The 14,804-nt window shown below is 57.9% G+C and overlaps 1 protein-coding gene across 1 annotated transcript in view; it reads right to left on the bottom strand.

Annotated features, from left to right (window-relative positions):
* NOL4L (nucleolar protein 4 like) overlaps positions 1 to 9,651 on the bottom strand; it is a 58,541-nt gene extending 48,890 nt beyond the window's left edge. Inside the window, exon 1 of the mRNA XM_058814767.1 lies at positions 9,343 to 9,651. Coding sequence (XP_058670750.1) covers positions 9,343 to 9,651 — 309 coding nt within the window. The remainder of the gene's footprint in view (positions 1 to 9,342) is intronic.
* Positions 9,652 to 14,804: the final 5,153 nt, after the last annotated feature.

Genomic DNA, 14,804 nt, shown 5'->3' with positions numbered 1-14,804 from the left:
GGTGAACTGCATTAACAATCAGAAGATTTTTTATAATCCATAGCATCCTGAAAAAAATTATAAAACTAGGAATATAAGGAATATTGACAATATGAAGCTGTAACACAAACTCAGAACATGTCTAGAGGTGGCTCTTCCTTGAAGTAACTTATCACTGTGAGCAATCTCCCCAGCACCAAGGACTAATCTAATAAAAATCACAAGCAAAGCAAAATCCTTTGAGTCAGAGGGGGGCCAAGGCACTGTAACAAGTGACAAGATGACCTGTCACAGCAAGGTGACCCCTCTGTGCCTAGGAATAGACCCAGCAGTGTCAGAGCAGCCAGGTGACATCATCACACCTACAGTGAGAACGTGGTGATGTCAAAATGAAACTGAGGAGGAGGAGATACGGAGCAGCAGCAGTTCAGCTAGTCAGTGGTAAGAAAAATTATGTAAAATCAGTTACAAATGATGCTACCAGTGAATCAAGGTCAGGCAGGGCTGAGAGGCTGAGCCCTGGATGTGTGGCATCCCGGTGCCAGCTCCCTGTGCCCTGGCAGCTCCCAGTATGTGGGCCACAGTCAGAGACTCCCACAGGAACAATGTGATGTGCCTCCAGGGAAATGCTGACAGCTCAGCGGATGTTGGAGGGGGGGTAAAAGGCCTGCAAGCCCTGCCCTTCCAAACCAGCCTCCTCTCCAGGTCAGGGCACAGCAGGGATTGAGCTGCACCACACCACAGTGGCTTCAGCACAGCCTGGCCCCGACGCCAGAGCCTGGAAACACCGGCTGCCACAGCCAAGCACCACGACTGCTCCCCCTGAGCCCAGGCTGGGTTCATGAAATGGGGACATGGTGGAACCATAAGGGTCATGCTGGATTCCATCATGCCCTTTCCCAACATGGGAACCCAGGAAAACAGATGTCCACTGCCCTTAGTGAGAGCAGGCACTTGGATTTATCCTGGGCTCACAGTCAGGGCAGGGGCCACAGGGGACAGACACAGATGGAACTCTGTTCTCCCCTTGCATTTAGGTAAACCCTCTCTGTATTCTGATTCATGTCCATCATAACCACTCCAGGTGAACTCCAACCCTTCCAAAAGCCAAACTCAAGACTTGTAGATAAGCCCAGGAATGATTCCCCACTAACTATCCTGGGATGACCAAGTGGAATTTTTTTTTGAGTTCCTAACTGAGACTACATGTGGGGGATGCAGAAGTCAAGCCTGGTCTTAAACCCTCTGTCGTGGTAATCCATCCACAGAGATCCCTCTCCCAGGTGTGACACTTCATCCCATCACATCTGGTCTCAGTGCCACAGCTCTGCAGGCTGGACACATGAGGAATACAGAGTGGCCTCACATCTGGCTCTCCTTGGTCTTTTGTGAGTCTGTGTCTCCAAACAGGGATGCTTTGGGGAGGAAAAGAAAGGAGGGGCAAAGCAAGCAGGGCAGGGAAGGCAGACAATTAATACAACCTGCCCTCTATGTGAGGAATAAATTGGCAGCTGACAGGTTATAATCTGTGCAAGCAGGATCTTCACAGGAGAGGTGAAGGCTCCATTGGGGGCCAATTGGATGGCTAATTAGGAGGACAAAGCAGAGGATTCGTGAAAATGTTTATGAAACAGTGCTTGGCAAGGGAGCCCCTGAGAAACGCACAGCAGAGAGGAGCTGCTTTGGGCTGGGAGAGGAAACACGAGGGTGAAACAGCAGAACGAGCACTGAGAGGGAAAACAGCCATGCAAATGTCTGCGAGAGGACGGGGATTCCCAGGTGCCCTGCGGAGGAGTTCAGGGGAGGGCCCGAGGACGCCTCATTTTTCTAGAAGCACACGGGCTGTGTCCCCCGTGCGGCTCCTCCCGGTGCCGTCCCCACCCCGGTGCGGTGCGGAGCGGGCTCGGGGTGCCGCAGCCAATCGGCGCCGCTGGCCGGGGAGAGAAGGGCACGGGGAAAGCAATTAAACCCGAGCTTTGATTGGGCTCACAGATGCCTGCTTGTGCTGCAAATGCCTGAGCTTCTTTAAGCGCCTCGGCGGTGGCTGGAGCCGGCCTGATCCCCCATCCCCTCCTCGGCGCGTCGCTGCTGCGGCAGCGGGAGCGTGACTGATGCTCTCTGTCCCACACACGGCTCCGAGAGCTCAGAGGTAGGAACCAGTTGCTAAGAGACAGGACTGTACTTTCCAGCCCACATCCAGACCTTTGTCACCAGCTCAAGGGCTTTCTGCCGGATCCAAACGCCGGGCGCAGGTGAGCGGGAGACGCCAGGCCTCCTCCCGGCCTCCTCCCAGCCCCGGGAGCCACACCACCAGCGTTCCAACTGAGGATGGAAACGACAAACCCAAAAGCATCCCCAAGGGAGCGGCTTCCCTGGGCTGGCTGCTTGTCTCAGTGCTGTGGGACTGCAAACTGGAACACCCTGCGGCACCTGGAGCCAGTGTGGGTGGGACCTGCAGCACCGACACCCAGGAGGTTTTGGATGTCACCACACTGGATGAGTGAATGACTCGGTATTTGCTTTGAGATCCCTCCTTCAAATGCAAGCCACGAGAGGAGTCCCAAACTTTAGTCTCATTTTTCGGGGGGGGGGGTTCCTGGTGAATTTGGATTCTTAGCCCCAAGACTCCGATAAGAGCAACCCACTACCAACTGGAAAGACTGAGTGACCCCATCTTTTCCAGAGCACTCCCTCCCACCTGGTGAGGAGCAAATCCATCAGAGCCTTTGCCTGTCTGTTGGAAGGGAAATACATCCTCTGGGGCTGCCAAGCCAAAGAAGAGCAAGGACAGAGAGAAACCACTCACACAGCATTGTCTTCCTGGCTGTCACTCCGTGAAGGGCCCTGCACTGTGCCAGGAAGACACAACCAGGCTCCACTCCCCTTCCAGAGGCTGCTGCCTTAACCTCAGACATGGACACTGTTACCCAAACCTCTGCTCTGCTCTCTGCTCTCACACACAGCACTGACTCTCTGCAGTTATTTCTCCTCAAATAAATTGCTATTCTTTGGCACCAGCCATAAAAGTGGAAGTCAGTAGCTTTCCAGCAAAGGCAATGATTTTGGCCAACAGGTACCTGCCCTTGCTACAATCAGCTAATTAAACCAGACACTGAAGCTCTGGGGTGGTTTTGGCCCATTCTCAATGTGATTCTTTAGAGGTGGGCACAGTTGATATGAGATCAGGGAAAGATAATTAATGATTTGCACTAAAGAAAGAGACATTAATATGCATCCCTCTGTCATGGCAATGCCAGAGCATCCATGCTGGCCAGGCAGGGTGGATGGACACTCCACCAATGCTCCTCCACACCCCTGGGCTTTCCCTGCCATTTGCTTGTCCACAGTGTAAGTTCACAGACTGCTCATATCAAGCCTAACATAATGATAAAACTAAAACTGAACAAGCTGTATCAGAAGGACATTATTGCTGAGAATGGTCCTGAGAAAGTTCCCACTGAAAGGACTGTGGCTGCCTCCTTGGGCTCTGCTGCAGACTTTAGTCACTGGCTGAATTCCCCCTTCTGCCTGTGGTCAGAGCAAGCCCCTCTGAGCAAGGCCCACGAGGGGAGCTGAGAACAGCCATGTACTGTCCTCACACCAGTCCTCTCTGCTCCTCACTAACAAGGCCCTGAGTGCTCAGACCCTCTTCCTGTGCAAAGGTGGGACATAACCTGGAGTGTGGGAACAACAGCCCCTTGTCAGATCTGGGGTTCTTTCCATTTCAGCCTCATTGACCAAGGCCTGGCAGAGCTGTGCTTTGGTTGTTTGCTTTTGCACCTTCTTCAGAGTGACACCCTTTGAGAATTACAAATATGAAAACAATTGTAGGTGAAAGAGATTACTTTCAGATAAATGTTATCTGAAAAACACTTCTCTCGGATCAGCAATGCCATGCCTGTTTCTGGAATCATGGAGGATGTGCAGTGTAAATGGCAGATTGTTTTTTGGGGTTTTTTTTTTTTTTTTTTTCAGAAACTGTTTGGTCAGACATGTATTGGGAAGTGGAACCTTTGCTGGTGGAGCTCCAGGTCTCACAAGTGCTGGTGACCACAGACAGCACCCAAGGATGAGGGTGGCTGGGATGGTGGGATCTCTGGGACTGGGACACTGTACTAATGACTACTGTGGGACTGTGTTTAATCAGGCTTGTAGGCTTGGCAGGAATAAAGCAAGGACTGAAGGAGATGCTGGTTTCCCCCCTATCATTAGAAGTGGCTTCAGCAGGCTGTCCTGAAAGGATGGGAGTGAGCAGGGAGTGGGCTTTGCTGTCAGATCTGCTCCCAGCAGTGAGGAACTTCATTTTGCCGGTCTGTGTAACTGCAGATCATCAGAGCTCTTTAAATTCACCCTGCAAAGGCTTTAGCTACTGCCTGGTGAGGCTAAGCCAGCTCTTGGGCCCAAGGGATTGGGTGTCACTGCCCTCTCTGACTCTTACCACGAGCAGCTTCAGACGTGAAATCTGTGACTGATGCTGTGCAAATTTGGAGCCGAATCTGGAGGGGATGCTAATGTGGGAGATTTTCTTTAGATGGGGCTGAATGGGACCATGCACCCAGGCCAGAATTGTTCCAGTCTTCTAAGGGCACATTTAAACGTCAACCTGCCATCGGTTCCACTCCTTGGAAAAGCTGGTCCTGCCCCGTGTGCTCAGGGTGGGATCTCTCCACAGGTGAGAGCTCTGCATGCTCTAAGTAAGGCTGGTGCAATGGGAGTAATAGACAATTTCTCAGATAATACCCTCAGGCCCATCTGCCTTGTCTAAGGCTCTTCTGAATGGTCTTGATTTATTTTTTTTATCACTTGAAGTCCCCAGAAAGTCTGAGTGGTTATTCACGCCGTGAAAACCTTCTGTTGACTGATGTTCTTAGAGGTTATAGATGTGCAGCTTTTTGGGGCACTGAATATGGGCATTGAAGGGTACTTGTATCAGGAAAAATGTAGCCTCTATTAGCTGTTGGAGCAGCATCTTTCTGACATGCCTGGCTCCTCAGCTCCGGCATTCTGCCACTGTGCTGTGCTGTCCCACGGCCTGGCACCGCAGCTTCCACAGCACAACGCTCCCTGTCTCTGGAGCTAAAATGAATTTAAGGGTAGGCTGTGCTGTGAGATTTATCTGCTGTCCCGTGGGATAGTTTTCCTGCTGTCCACTAAAGCCTCCATCCATTTTTGCATTTTGGATTCATCAATTGTATTTCCAGTGCTCCCCCCACCCCAGCATCGCTCCTCGGGTGAGTTTCACCAGGCACGACCGTGAAATAATTTTGAACATCTGGCTCCAGGGGAGCTGGCACAGGTGAGCTGTACCTGTACAACAGCAGCAACCCAGTGGAGCAATGCCCTCCTCCTGTCAGCGATGCCTACAGAGCCCCAGAGTCTCATGTCAGCGCTGCGGGGGACGGGGAGAGAGCAGCAGAGCAGAATGAAACGTGGGCAGTGCTGCAGAGCCCGCCTGGTCCCCACGGCCCCGCACAGCCCCCGAAGGGCCGGGCTGGCTCCAGGCTTGCCCTGCTCCTCCCGCAGCCCCCCAGCCTGCAGCATGGCCTGCCAGCGCCGCCGGAGTTGTGACAGGCTCCCAGCACACACGGCCAAGTGCAGCATCGATCTAGAGAGCAGCAAACGCCCGCCCCAGCCCAAGTCTGAGGAGAAGCCTCCCCTGCACACCCGCTGCTCCGGCCACAGCCATCTGCTCCGCCGGTTGTCACCGAGGGCTGGCCATTTCCCTGCACCCTGGCTCCATCTCGCTCCACGTTTGTCTGGGAAAGACTGTCTAAATGATGCTAAATGCTTAGGACAAGAGGGACATGAGATTATAATGAACTGCATCTTAGCACCTTGTCATGGACAAATTCTCCCACAGTTCTTAGCAAAGATGGGGAGAAGGATGAGTGCTGCCCATCCAGTGCCAGGATCCGATCCAGCCCATGGATAATGAAGGGGTTCACACCTTAGAGTGTGTCAGCCATAGGAAAAAAGGGCAGATCTGAGCACTTTGGGCTGTATCCATTGTCTGTGCTGCAGCAGCACACAAAGATACCCTCCTCTTCAGTACAGCCTAAATGTATTTTTTTCCAATACCCTGACCTAAAGGATGCAGAGTCCAGCCCACGTGTGAATAGGGCTGTCAGGCAACAATGTCCTACACCGCCAAACTGCCTGTGTTTATCTGCGTAGGGCTTTTTAAATTGTATGTGTTAAACGTCCAGCATCTTTGGGACGTTCATCTGGGAAAAAGAAATGTGAACAGTCTCTGTGCCAGACATCCGTCCGCACTGCTGTTCCTATTCCCAGTGCATTCTTTGAGAAGACCACCATCTGCTCTGACCACCACCTAAGGCAGATGCCCCCTTCTCAGTGCACAGTCCCTGCTCTCAAGCCACCCAAATCTGATTAGGCCTGTTCTGATGAGAGGCCTGGAGGAGGGCAAGGGAAAGTTACTCAGGAGAGAAAATAATAACCACATGTTAATTAATTTTTCACTACGGATGCGCAGAAAATACACAAACCGGCTCAGGGTGCACAAGCCAAAAGGAACAGCTCAGCTGGCTAGCTGGGGGGGGGGGGGGGGCGGGTTGTGATTATTTTTGGGGTTTGGGATTGTCATTATTATTATTTTCCAGAGGAGGAGTGGCCCCAGCCCTGTCAGGGAAAGGAAATCTTATCCCCACTGCTGCCCTCTACACGCTCTTTTCCACCTCTTTTCCAGCTTTCCCTCCTGGTCCCTTGGATTTCCTGTGGTGTCCTGCAGTGAGAGCAGAGCGAGGTGCACCCCCTGGCACCCCCTCAGTGCACCCGGGGTGGGGCTCTGCCTGTCCCTGCAGCTGGGGACATCCCCAGAACGGTGCTGGCCCGGCAGATGTGCCTGGGGAAGGGCGAGCGGACAGGACGAGCAGGATCAGATTGCTGAGGAGCACAGCCAGGGGAGAGCAACAAAAACACCGCTCCAGAAGTATTTGGGAAAAGCAGCTGAACAGACATTAAACCAGAATCCAGGCGTAGCTGTCCTCATATCAGCGTCATGAATTATTTGACTGTGTGCCTGAGAGCAAGGAAATACACCCCAAACCCAGCCCAAACCACCAAGGATGCGGAGAGCACTGAATTAAAAGGAGCTGAAGAAAATCCCTGACAAGTTATCTCTAAATTTGAGAGCCACTTCAGGCAAAACCAAACTCTCAACTGCACTCATCTGAAACGGTCCATGGGATTCCTGGCCGAGGGGGGCCAGGGAGACTGGGACCAAAGAAGCAGGAGGCAACAACTTCCACAGACCCCACTCTGGAAGGTTTTGGGGACTGTGGTGATTGGTCTCCCTTTGCAGTGGCTCTGCAAAGCACGCCAAGTCCAAATATCTGGCTGGCATCTAGGCACTGGGAAATAAGCTGCATTGCCCCTTGGAAAATTCGGTTGTCCCCTAGGGTATATGTGCCTGTGTGTGCTGGTTTAGGGGAGCCTGGGTGTAACGCCTGTCTGTAGCCTGCAGGGACTCTGCCAGGGAAGATGCGGGGGCCTAGGCATGCTCCTCGCTGAAACTTCATCTGTGCAGAGGCCCTTTGGGAATATCCGGGCTTGTGCCGGCCTGGTGGAGCCGCTGACCCTCGGGACTCCCTCCCGGACAAAGGGGAGGGGGCATCTAGCGAGCAGCGGGGTCGAGGGAGTGTGGCTCGGCCTCTCTGGGGTACCATGACTCTGCAGCATTTGGAAGATCTGGGATAGAGTCGCTGACTGCATGGAGAGGACCCGGGAGGGAGTGCAGGATCTTTGGAAGGGGGTACAGCTCCTAATCCGCCCTCCCTCGGGGGCTCCTGGCACAAGGGGAGCGACAGAGGAGGGCTGCTAAGAGGTCTCAAAAAAAAAAAATTGCCAAGAATTTTTTTGGGGCATTGCATGGGGGAGGGTGGCCGAAAGGGGAGAAAGAAAGGAGCCTCAGAGCACCACGAAGGGAGAGGGAGAAATAATGACCCTTCCCCCTCCCCCCAATAATCAGGCGGACCAGATGGGAGGTAAATAGTGCGTTTAGAAGCATTTGCCACAGATGGGCTGCCCTCAATGGAAGCATCCTCCAGCCACATCAATGCTGGAGTCTGTGTGCACAGAAAACACTGCACCCTTCAGAGCAGCGGCAGCAGCAGCAGCAGCGGGAGAGGCGGGGAGGGACAGGGGGAAAAAAATCCCTGCCAGAGCCCTCCGGTGCCCGCGGTCCCGGCGGGGCGGAGAGGGGCGCGGGGGACGGCGGGGGGCGCGGGGCCGGGACCGGGGCAGCCCCGCCGGGCGCTCCCTGCGCGGGGCCGGGGCCGCCAAAGTTGCGCGTTTCCCCCCGCGCCGGGGAGCGGGACACGCTCGGGACGGGAACAATGGGGCGGCGGGGCAGCCCCGGGCGGCGGCGGGAGGAGGGAGGGAGGCGGCGGCCGGTGCCCCGCTCCCCGGCCCGGCCGGGCGCCGAACAATGAGGCTCCGGCGGGGGAGTTCCCGGGACAGCGGCCCGCGGGCGGGCGGGGGGAGCTGCCCTAATCCGGGCTCTGCCGCTGCCCGCACCCCCCGGGGCACCGGCTGCGGCGGCCGCGCCGGGCGGGCAGCGCCGCGGGACGCCGGGGCCGGGCTCAGCGCGGCGGCCGGGCTCGCCCCGCTCCGCTCGGCTCGGCGAGACTCGCCCCGCTCCGCTCCGCTCCTCTCCGCTCCGCTCGGCGCGGCAGCGGGGCGGGCAGGGCGCGGCGGCGGCGCGGGGGGCGGGGGGTGCCTGCGCCCCCTCCCCGCCGCCCGCTGCCCTTGACTGCAGCCCTGTCCCCGGCCGTGGGGCGGATGGGAAATGCCGGGCGAACGTGATCGGACAGGGCGGGGGGGCGGCGGGGCCCGCACCGGGCGGCGGCGCGGCCCCCCCGCGGGGGCAGGTGCACGGCGGCGGGCGCGGGGCACCGCCGCCCCCCCACCTCCCCCGCGCCGGCAGCGCCCGGGGAAGGCGGCAGCACCGGATGGGACGGGGACGGGGATGGGGATCGGGGGGGCAGCGGAAGGTGCGAGGCTCCGGGCGGGTGCCTCTCCCCATCCGCATCCCGGGCGGGTCGGGGCGGCGGGGGCGCGGCGGCGCTGCCCCGGGAGCGGCGGGGGCTGCGGGAGCGGCCGGGCCCCGCGTCGCGCCCCGCATGGGGCATGCGCGCTCCCGGCGGCCGGCGGGGCTGGGCCGCCCGGTGCTGACGGGACAGGGCCGGCGCGGCGGTGGAGGGGACCGGGGCCCCGGGGGTGCCCGCCCCCACCCCGGGCAATTCCCCCCCCCCTCCCCGCCCGCACCCCCGGGGAGGACACACAGACACGGACAGGCAGGCAGACAGACAGACACAGAGCCCCCGGCGCACGGAGCGCACTAACCGTTCCCGTTTTCACCGGCACATATACCACCACTTGACCCATCTTCGTCGCCTCCCTGGTGCCGTTTCCCAGGCGGAAGCCCTTGGACCGGACCCAGAACTGGAACTTGCCTTTCTCCCCCCCGCCGGAGCCGCCGCCGGAGCCGGTTCCCCCCTGCAGCACCTCGGCGATGCGCTGGTACTTGCTCCGGGTCACCGTCTTGGTTTTGGCCGAGTCCCCGTAGGTGCGCAGGCACCAGTCCCGGAACTGCCGCCCCAGCTCGCTGTCCCCGGGGCGGCTCCCCCGCAGCAGTAACGGCGGCTTCGGCATCGCCCGACCGGCGGCGGCGGCGGTAACGGCGGCGGTAGCAGCAGCAGCGGCGGCGCCCGGCCCCGCGCCCTGTCCCGGAGCGGGCGGAGGGGCAGCGGCGCTCCCGGGACGGGCTGCGGGGGCGACGGGCGGGATGGAGCGGGGAGCAAGAGGCGCAGGAGGGGTGGCGGCCGCTGTAACGGGGAGAAGGGGGGGAGCACCGGGGCTCGGACAGCGACCGGAGGGAGGTACCGGCGGCGCCAGCAGCAGCAGCAGCCGCTCCTGTCACAGGATCACAGGCGGCTCCGGCTCGTCCCCCTCCCTCCCTCCCTCCGCCCGCCCGCCCGCCCGCCCGTCCCTGCCTCCTCCGCCCCCCTCCGGCCGCCTCCTCCTCTCAGCGGGATCCCACCTGTTAGAGCGGCCTCGCCGCCACCGACGGGTCGTTCCCCCCCCCCACTCCCACCCCCGGTCCCGGGGCAGCTGCTCCCCCCCGCCCCGGCTCCGGTGGGATGCGCTCCCCTGGCTGGGCCGCCTCTTCCCCCCCCGCTTCCCCGCTCCCCGGCCATACGGCCCCGCACGGGATAGCGGAGCGGGGGGGCGAGTGGCCGGGGCGGGGTACGGGGTGTCGGTGGGCGCGGGTCCCGGTGCCGGTCCCAGACAAAGGGCCGGCGGGGCGCGGGCGCACGTGTGCGGCGGGACGGGCCGGCGGGGGCGGAGGCGGGCACCTGCCGAGCCGCCGCAGAGCCGGGGAGGAGCCGCGGGGGCAGCGGGAGCGGCGGTGGGAAGGTGAAGGGGGGGGGGGGGGTCCGCCACCCGCCGCGAGGACCGGGATCGCCCCGCAGCGCCCTCGGTTGACCGGAGCGGCTGCGGCTTGTCCCGCCGGACCGGGAGAGCCGCACCCCGCCCCGAGCCCGGCCCCGGGGCAGCCGCGGTCCTGCCGGCCCCTGGAGCGGGAGACAAAGGCCGGACCCCGGCCCCGGTGCCTCGCTCCGCTCCCCCGCCCTCCGCATCCGCCGCGCGCCCCGCAGCCGCGGCTGTCCCGCGGCGGGACCGAGCGCCGCCGCTGCGGGGCGGGCGGGGGGGTCGGGACACGGTCCCGGTGCTCCGGCCCCGAGGGGGCGGAGGCGAGGGCGGCCACGGCGGGCCCCGGGGGGGTTACATGGGGCGGCCCGTCCCGGCCGGCGGCTGCGGCTCGGGCTCTGCCCGGCGCTCGCACGCATGTGCCGAGATGCTGGCGGTGCCACACGTGTGCTCGCGCTCTGTCCAGCGGTGTCACATGTGTGCTCCGTGCCCACCCGGCAGCGCCACGCGTGTGCTCCTGGTCTGCCCATCAATGGCACACACATGCTGCCGGTCCGTTCGCTGGTCCCACGCACGGGCTGTTTGTCCGTCAGTGCCATACGTGTGCTCCTGGTCTGTCCATCAGTGCCACATGCATGTTCCATGCCCACTCAGCAGTGTCACATGTGTGCTCTTCTTCTGTCTGTTGGTGTCATATGTGTTCCCTGTCTGTCCATCAATGCCACATACGTGCTCCTGGTCTGTCCATTAGTGCCACATCCGTGCTCCATGCTCACCCAACAGTGCCACGTTTCTGCTTCTGGTCTGTCTGTTGGTGCCACCACACCAGTTTCTTGTCTGTCCATCACTGCCACACATGTGGTCCCAAGTCTGTCCTTCAGTGCCACACGTGTGTTCCATATGTCCATCTGTCCCATAGCTGTGCTCCCTGTCCATCAGTGACCTGCATGCTCCCAGTCTGTCCATCACTGCCATACCTGTGTTTTCTGTCTGTCCATCAATGCCATACATGTGGTCCCACAAGTCTGCCCATTGGTGCCACACATGTGCTCCATGCCCACCTGGCAGTGCCATTCATGTGCTCCTGCTTTGTCCACCAGAGCCACATGTGCTCCATGCCCACCCAGTAGTGCCGCACATGTGCTCCATGCCCACCTGGCAGTGCCACACGTGTGCTCCATGCCCACCTGGCAGTGCCACACACTGGCTCCATCCCAAGTCAGGGGCACAGTAGGGGTACATGCCTGGGCTGCCTGCATGGTCAGCAGTTGTAGGGCTGGCATGAGGATGTAGAAGCAGGGGCAGGGAGACTGTTGGAACCTGGAAGGGGAATTTGATGTGTCAGGGGGTTCTCTGAGGCCAGTGCTGGAGGTGCTGGGTGTGGCATTGGAGCAGCCAGGGCACAGCCAGCAGCAGTGCCATGTGCCAAGGCTGGAGATAGGAGAAGATGAGAGCACTTGATGGCTGAAGAGCAATTTTCTTCACTGTCCCTTACCCTGTGCCAGTCACATGGTGCCCATACAAAAGATGTTGAGGTGAGAATGGAATGGTGCAGGAGTTGAGCCATGAGTTGGCCATGGTGAAACAGGAGATGTCCATGACACTGGAGCATTGGCATTGCTTGTTGCAATGTGCCACGGTAGATCATGTTGACTGTCCCTATCCCACTGAAGGTGTGGACAACTCTCAAAAAACTCTCATTGCCACTGTCCAGTTTGCTCTGGGCCCAACTTGATGCCATTGGAGAGGGATTTGGGCAGCCCAGAGGGTCTTCCCTGTTGTGGATTTTCACCCCCAGGCACGTTGTGCAGGATGCCTACAGGAACTCACTGGTGCTGCAGTATTTCTGATGACCACTGCAAACAAGGATGGACATCCTCTGGAGCCTCAGCAGCCATGGAAGTGTGGCTTTTTCCAGAGGTGGCTGTGGGGAGCAGTGAGTGGATGGAAATGGAAGAGAAGAAAAGGATGTTTGCAGAATTTGTGTTCAGTGGACAACTTCCTTGCAATGAACCTGTGGATAAAGTCAGGCTCAGCTCTCAGCTTGCTCCAGCCCCCAGTGTATTTGGGCATACACTTGTTCCAAACAAAGCAGTGACTGGCTGAGCTGTTGTTCAGAGCTGGCTGGCACAGGGGAACCTATGGGTGATGCCATGAGAACTTGAATCAGCATTGTGAAGGATGTGGGGACCATTGGATGGTCAGGAGAGCCAGGGTAAATCCCATTTGTGGAGTCCAACCACTTTGGAGGAAATGTTGACCAAGGAAGAGAGTAAACGAACATTTTGCTTCTGCTGAGGAGTTGGTACACCCAGAAGGGATGCTGCATTTTTCACCATGACCAGACTTTCTCACTGAGGTCACCACTGAATTCCCCACCTTGCAGTTGAGCTGCTGAGGTGCAAAGGGAATGTCCTCTTGCAGCACCACAGGGGCAGAAGTCTCGTCCTACCTCAGCCCAAACTTTGGAAGGCTGGGGTCACTTACAAAGCAGTGCAGAGGGTCCCTCTCTGGTGAGCATGGACATGAGTTTCCCCAGTTTGTGGATGCACAGCCAGTCACACCAAGAACTGATGTCCTTGAGTGAGGATTCTGGGCATACCATTCCCACCTGGCCTGAAGGATCAGATCAGTGTTTTAGATCAAATCCAGCATGGATTCAAAGAGGGTTTAACTTGCACTGCATGAGCAGTCTCATGACACTCCAGATTAGAATGCATGATGTTGAGACACTCTTGTCCTTAAAGGTAGGGGAAGAAGAAAGTGGAATTGTTTGGTGGCATTGGAGCTTCAGCTGTTGGTTCAGGCTGGCAGGTACTGGGTGTGTTCAGCACAGGGTCTCTGCTGATGGCTTTTTTATAGACAAATGTGGTGACTCCAGGTCCATTGCTATTTATACTGCATTAAAAAAAATAGTTGGATTTGGGTTTTATCTAAGCACTCTCCTGCTCTTTCCTCTTTTAGGTGCCTTTCTAATTTCTTACAAGTTGTGTTTTGTTCTAAAGAAATTTTTGGTCTTCTCTCAGCTGGACCAGTAATTGGACATTCACAGGGCAAAGCAGTTGGGACTTACTGAGGTCAGCACAACATACAAGATGGGAAGAAATCCTGCCATGCTGCCAGAGATGTCCCATGAAATATTCCAGTGATCATAGAAACATGGAATGGTTTGGGTTGGAAGGGACCTTAAAGACCATCTTGTACTTCCACTAGACCAGGTTGCTCCAAGCCCTGTCCAGCCTGGCCTTGGACACCTGGTCTTGCTGGTCAGCATCTGGACTCGTGCTCGAGTAGAGCCAAAACTGGAACTATTTACTGGCTGTCCCTGAGAGCTGCTGGGAGGATCAGAGCCAGGCAGAGGGGAGGGCACGACAGCACCCAACCCATCCTTAGACATCATGGAGTGCCAAACCACACAGAGGGAACTCAGGTGTTAATAACCATCCCTTCTGCTGGCATCCAGGAGTGCTTCCTTGGGGAGGGACAGAGAATATTGAGGTACTTATGGCATCACCACAGATGATGTTTGGCTCTGGTAACTTTACATTCACAGCTGGACGGCCAGTGGTACCTGAGTGTCTCAGCTGTCTCTACAGTCAGTGTGAGACCATGGGCACCCACAGAAAACATTCATCCCCATCCTCTGAGCACTCCCCGTGGAGTGAGATGGATTGCTCACTGGAACTGCCTTTCCTCCCATCAAACACAAAGGGAGATGTCTCTGTCTGCATCTGAGATGCTCACCTGCCCAAGGCTGGGTGGGAGATCTGTGATCCACCAAGGGGACACCTGTGATCCACCAGCAGGATGGAAAAGGGAAATGATCCCAAGTTGTCTTGGGAGACTCATTTCAAGGGAGGCACAGAAAAGTATCAGGGCTCTGGCAACACTTTGGACTGCCACCTGGTTCTGGGGAGCCACACTGGGAGAATTTAGTCTGAAACTAGTGCAGGGAGAGTTTGCTGGATTGTTCAGGAGAGAGGAGAGTGTCTTACAGAGATGACTCAGCTTCCTGATCTCTGAGAAATGGATGCTGAGAGAAGACACATTTGTGGAAAACCAGAGATAGACACCAGGGAGGGACATGGGCTAAGCCCTGGCACCACCTTAGGGCAAGATGAGTAAGAATGAACAGACCATGAACATCCCTGTGTCTGAAACAGGGAGATGCTGACCAAGCATTGGAGCCATCAGGATCCACAGGAGTGACCTCAGAGCCTGGTGGCTGCAAAAAAGAGCTTGGTCAAGTTCTGGGTGACATGGCCCAGTGTGGCTGCCTCTCACAGCGGGCACTGGGCACTGCCAGGGGTCCCATCGGGGTCTCTGTGCCCAAAGTGAGAAATCTGATTCAATTCTCCTGTAGCTTTTGCTAA

Source organism: Ammospiza caudacuta, chromosome 15 (genome assembly GCF_027887145.1).
Source record: "Ammospiza caudacuta isolate bAmmCau1 chromosome 15, bAmmCau1.pri, whole genome shotgun sequence".
In the NCBI taxonomy this organism is placed as follows: domain Eukaryota; kingdom Metazoa; phylum Chordata; class Aves; order Passeriformes; family Passerellidae; genus Ammospiza; species Ammospiza caudacuta.
This window is presented reverse-complemented; position numbering and strand designations above follow the sequence as displayed.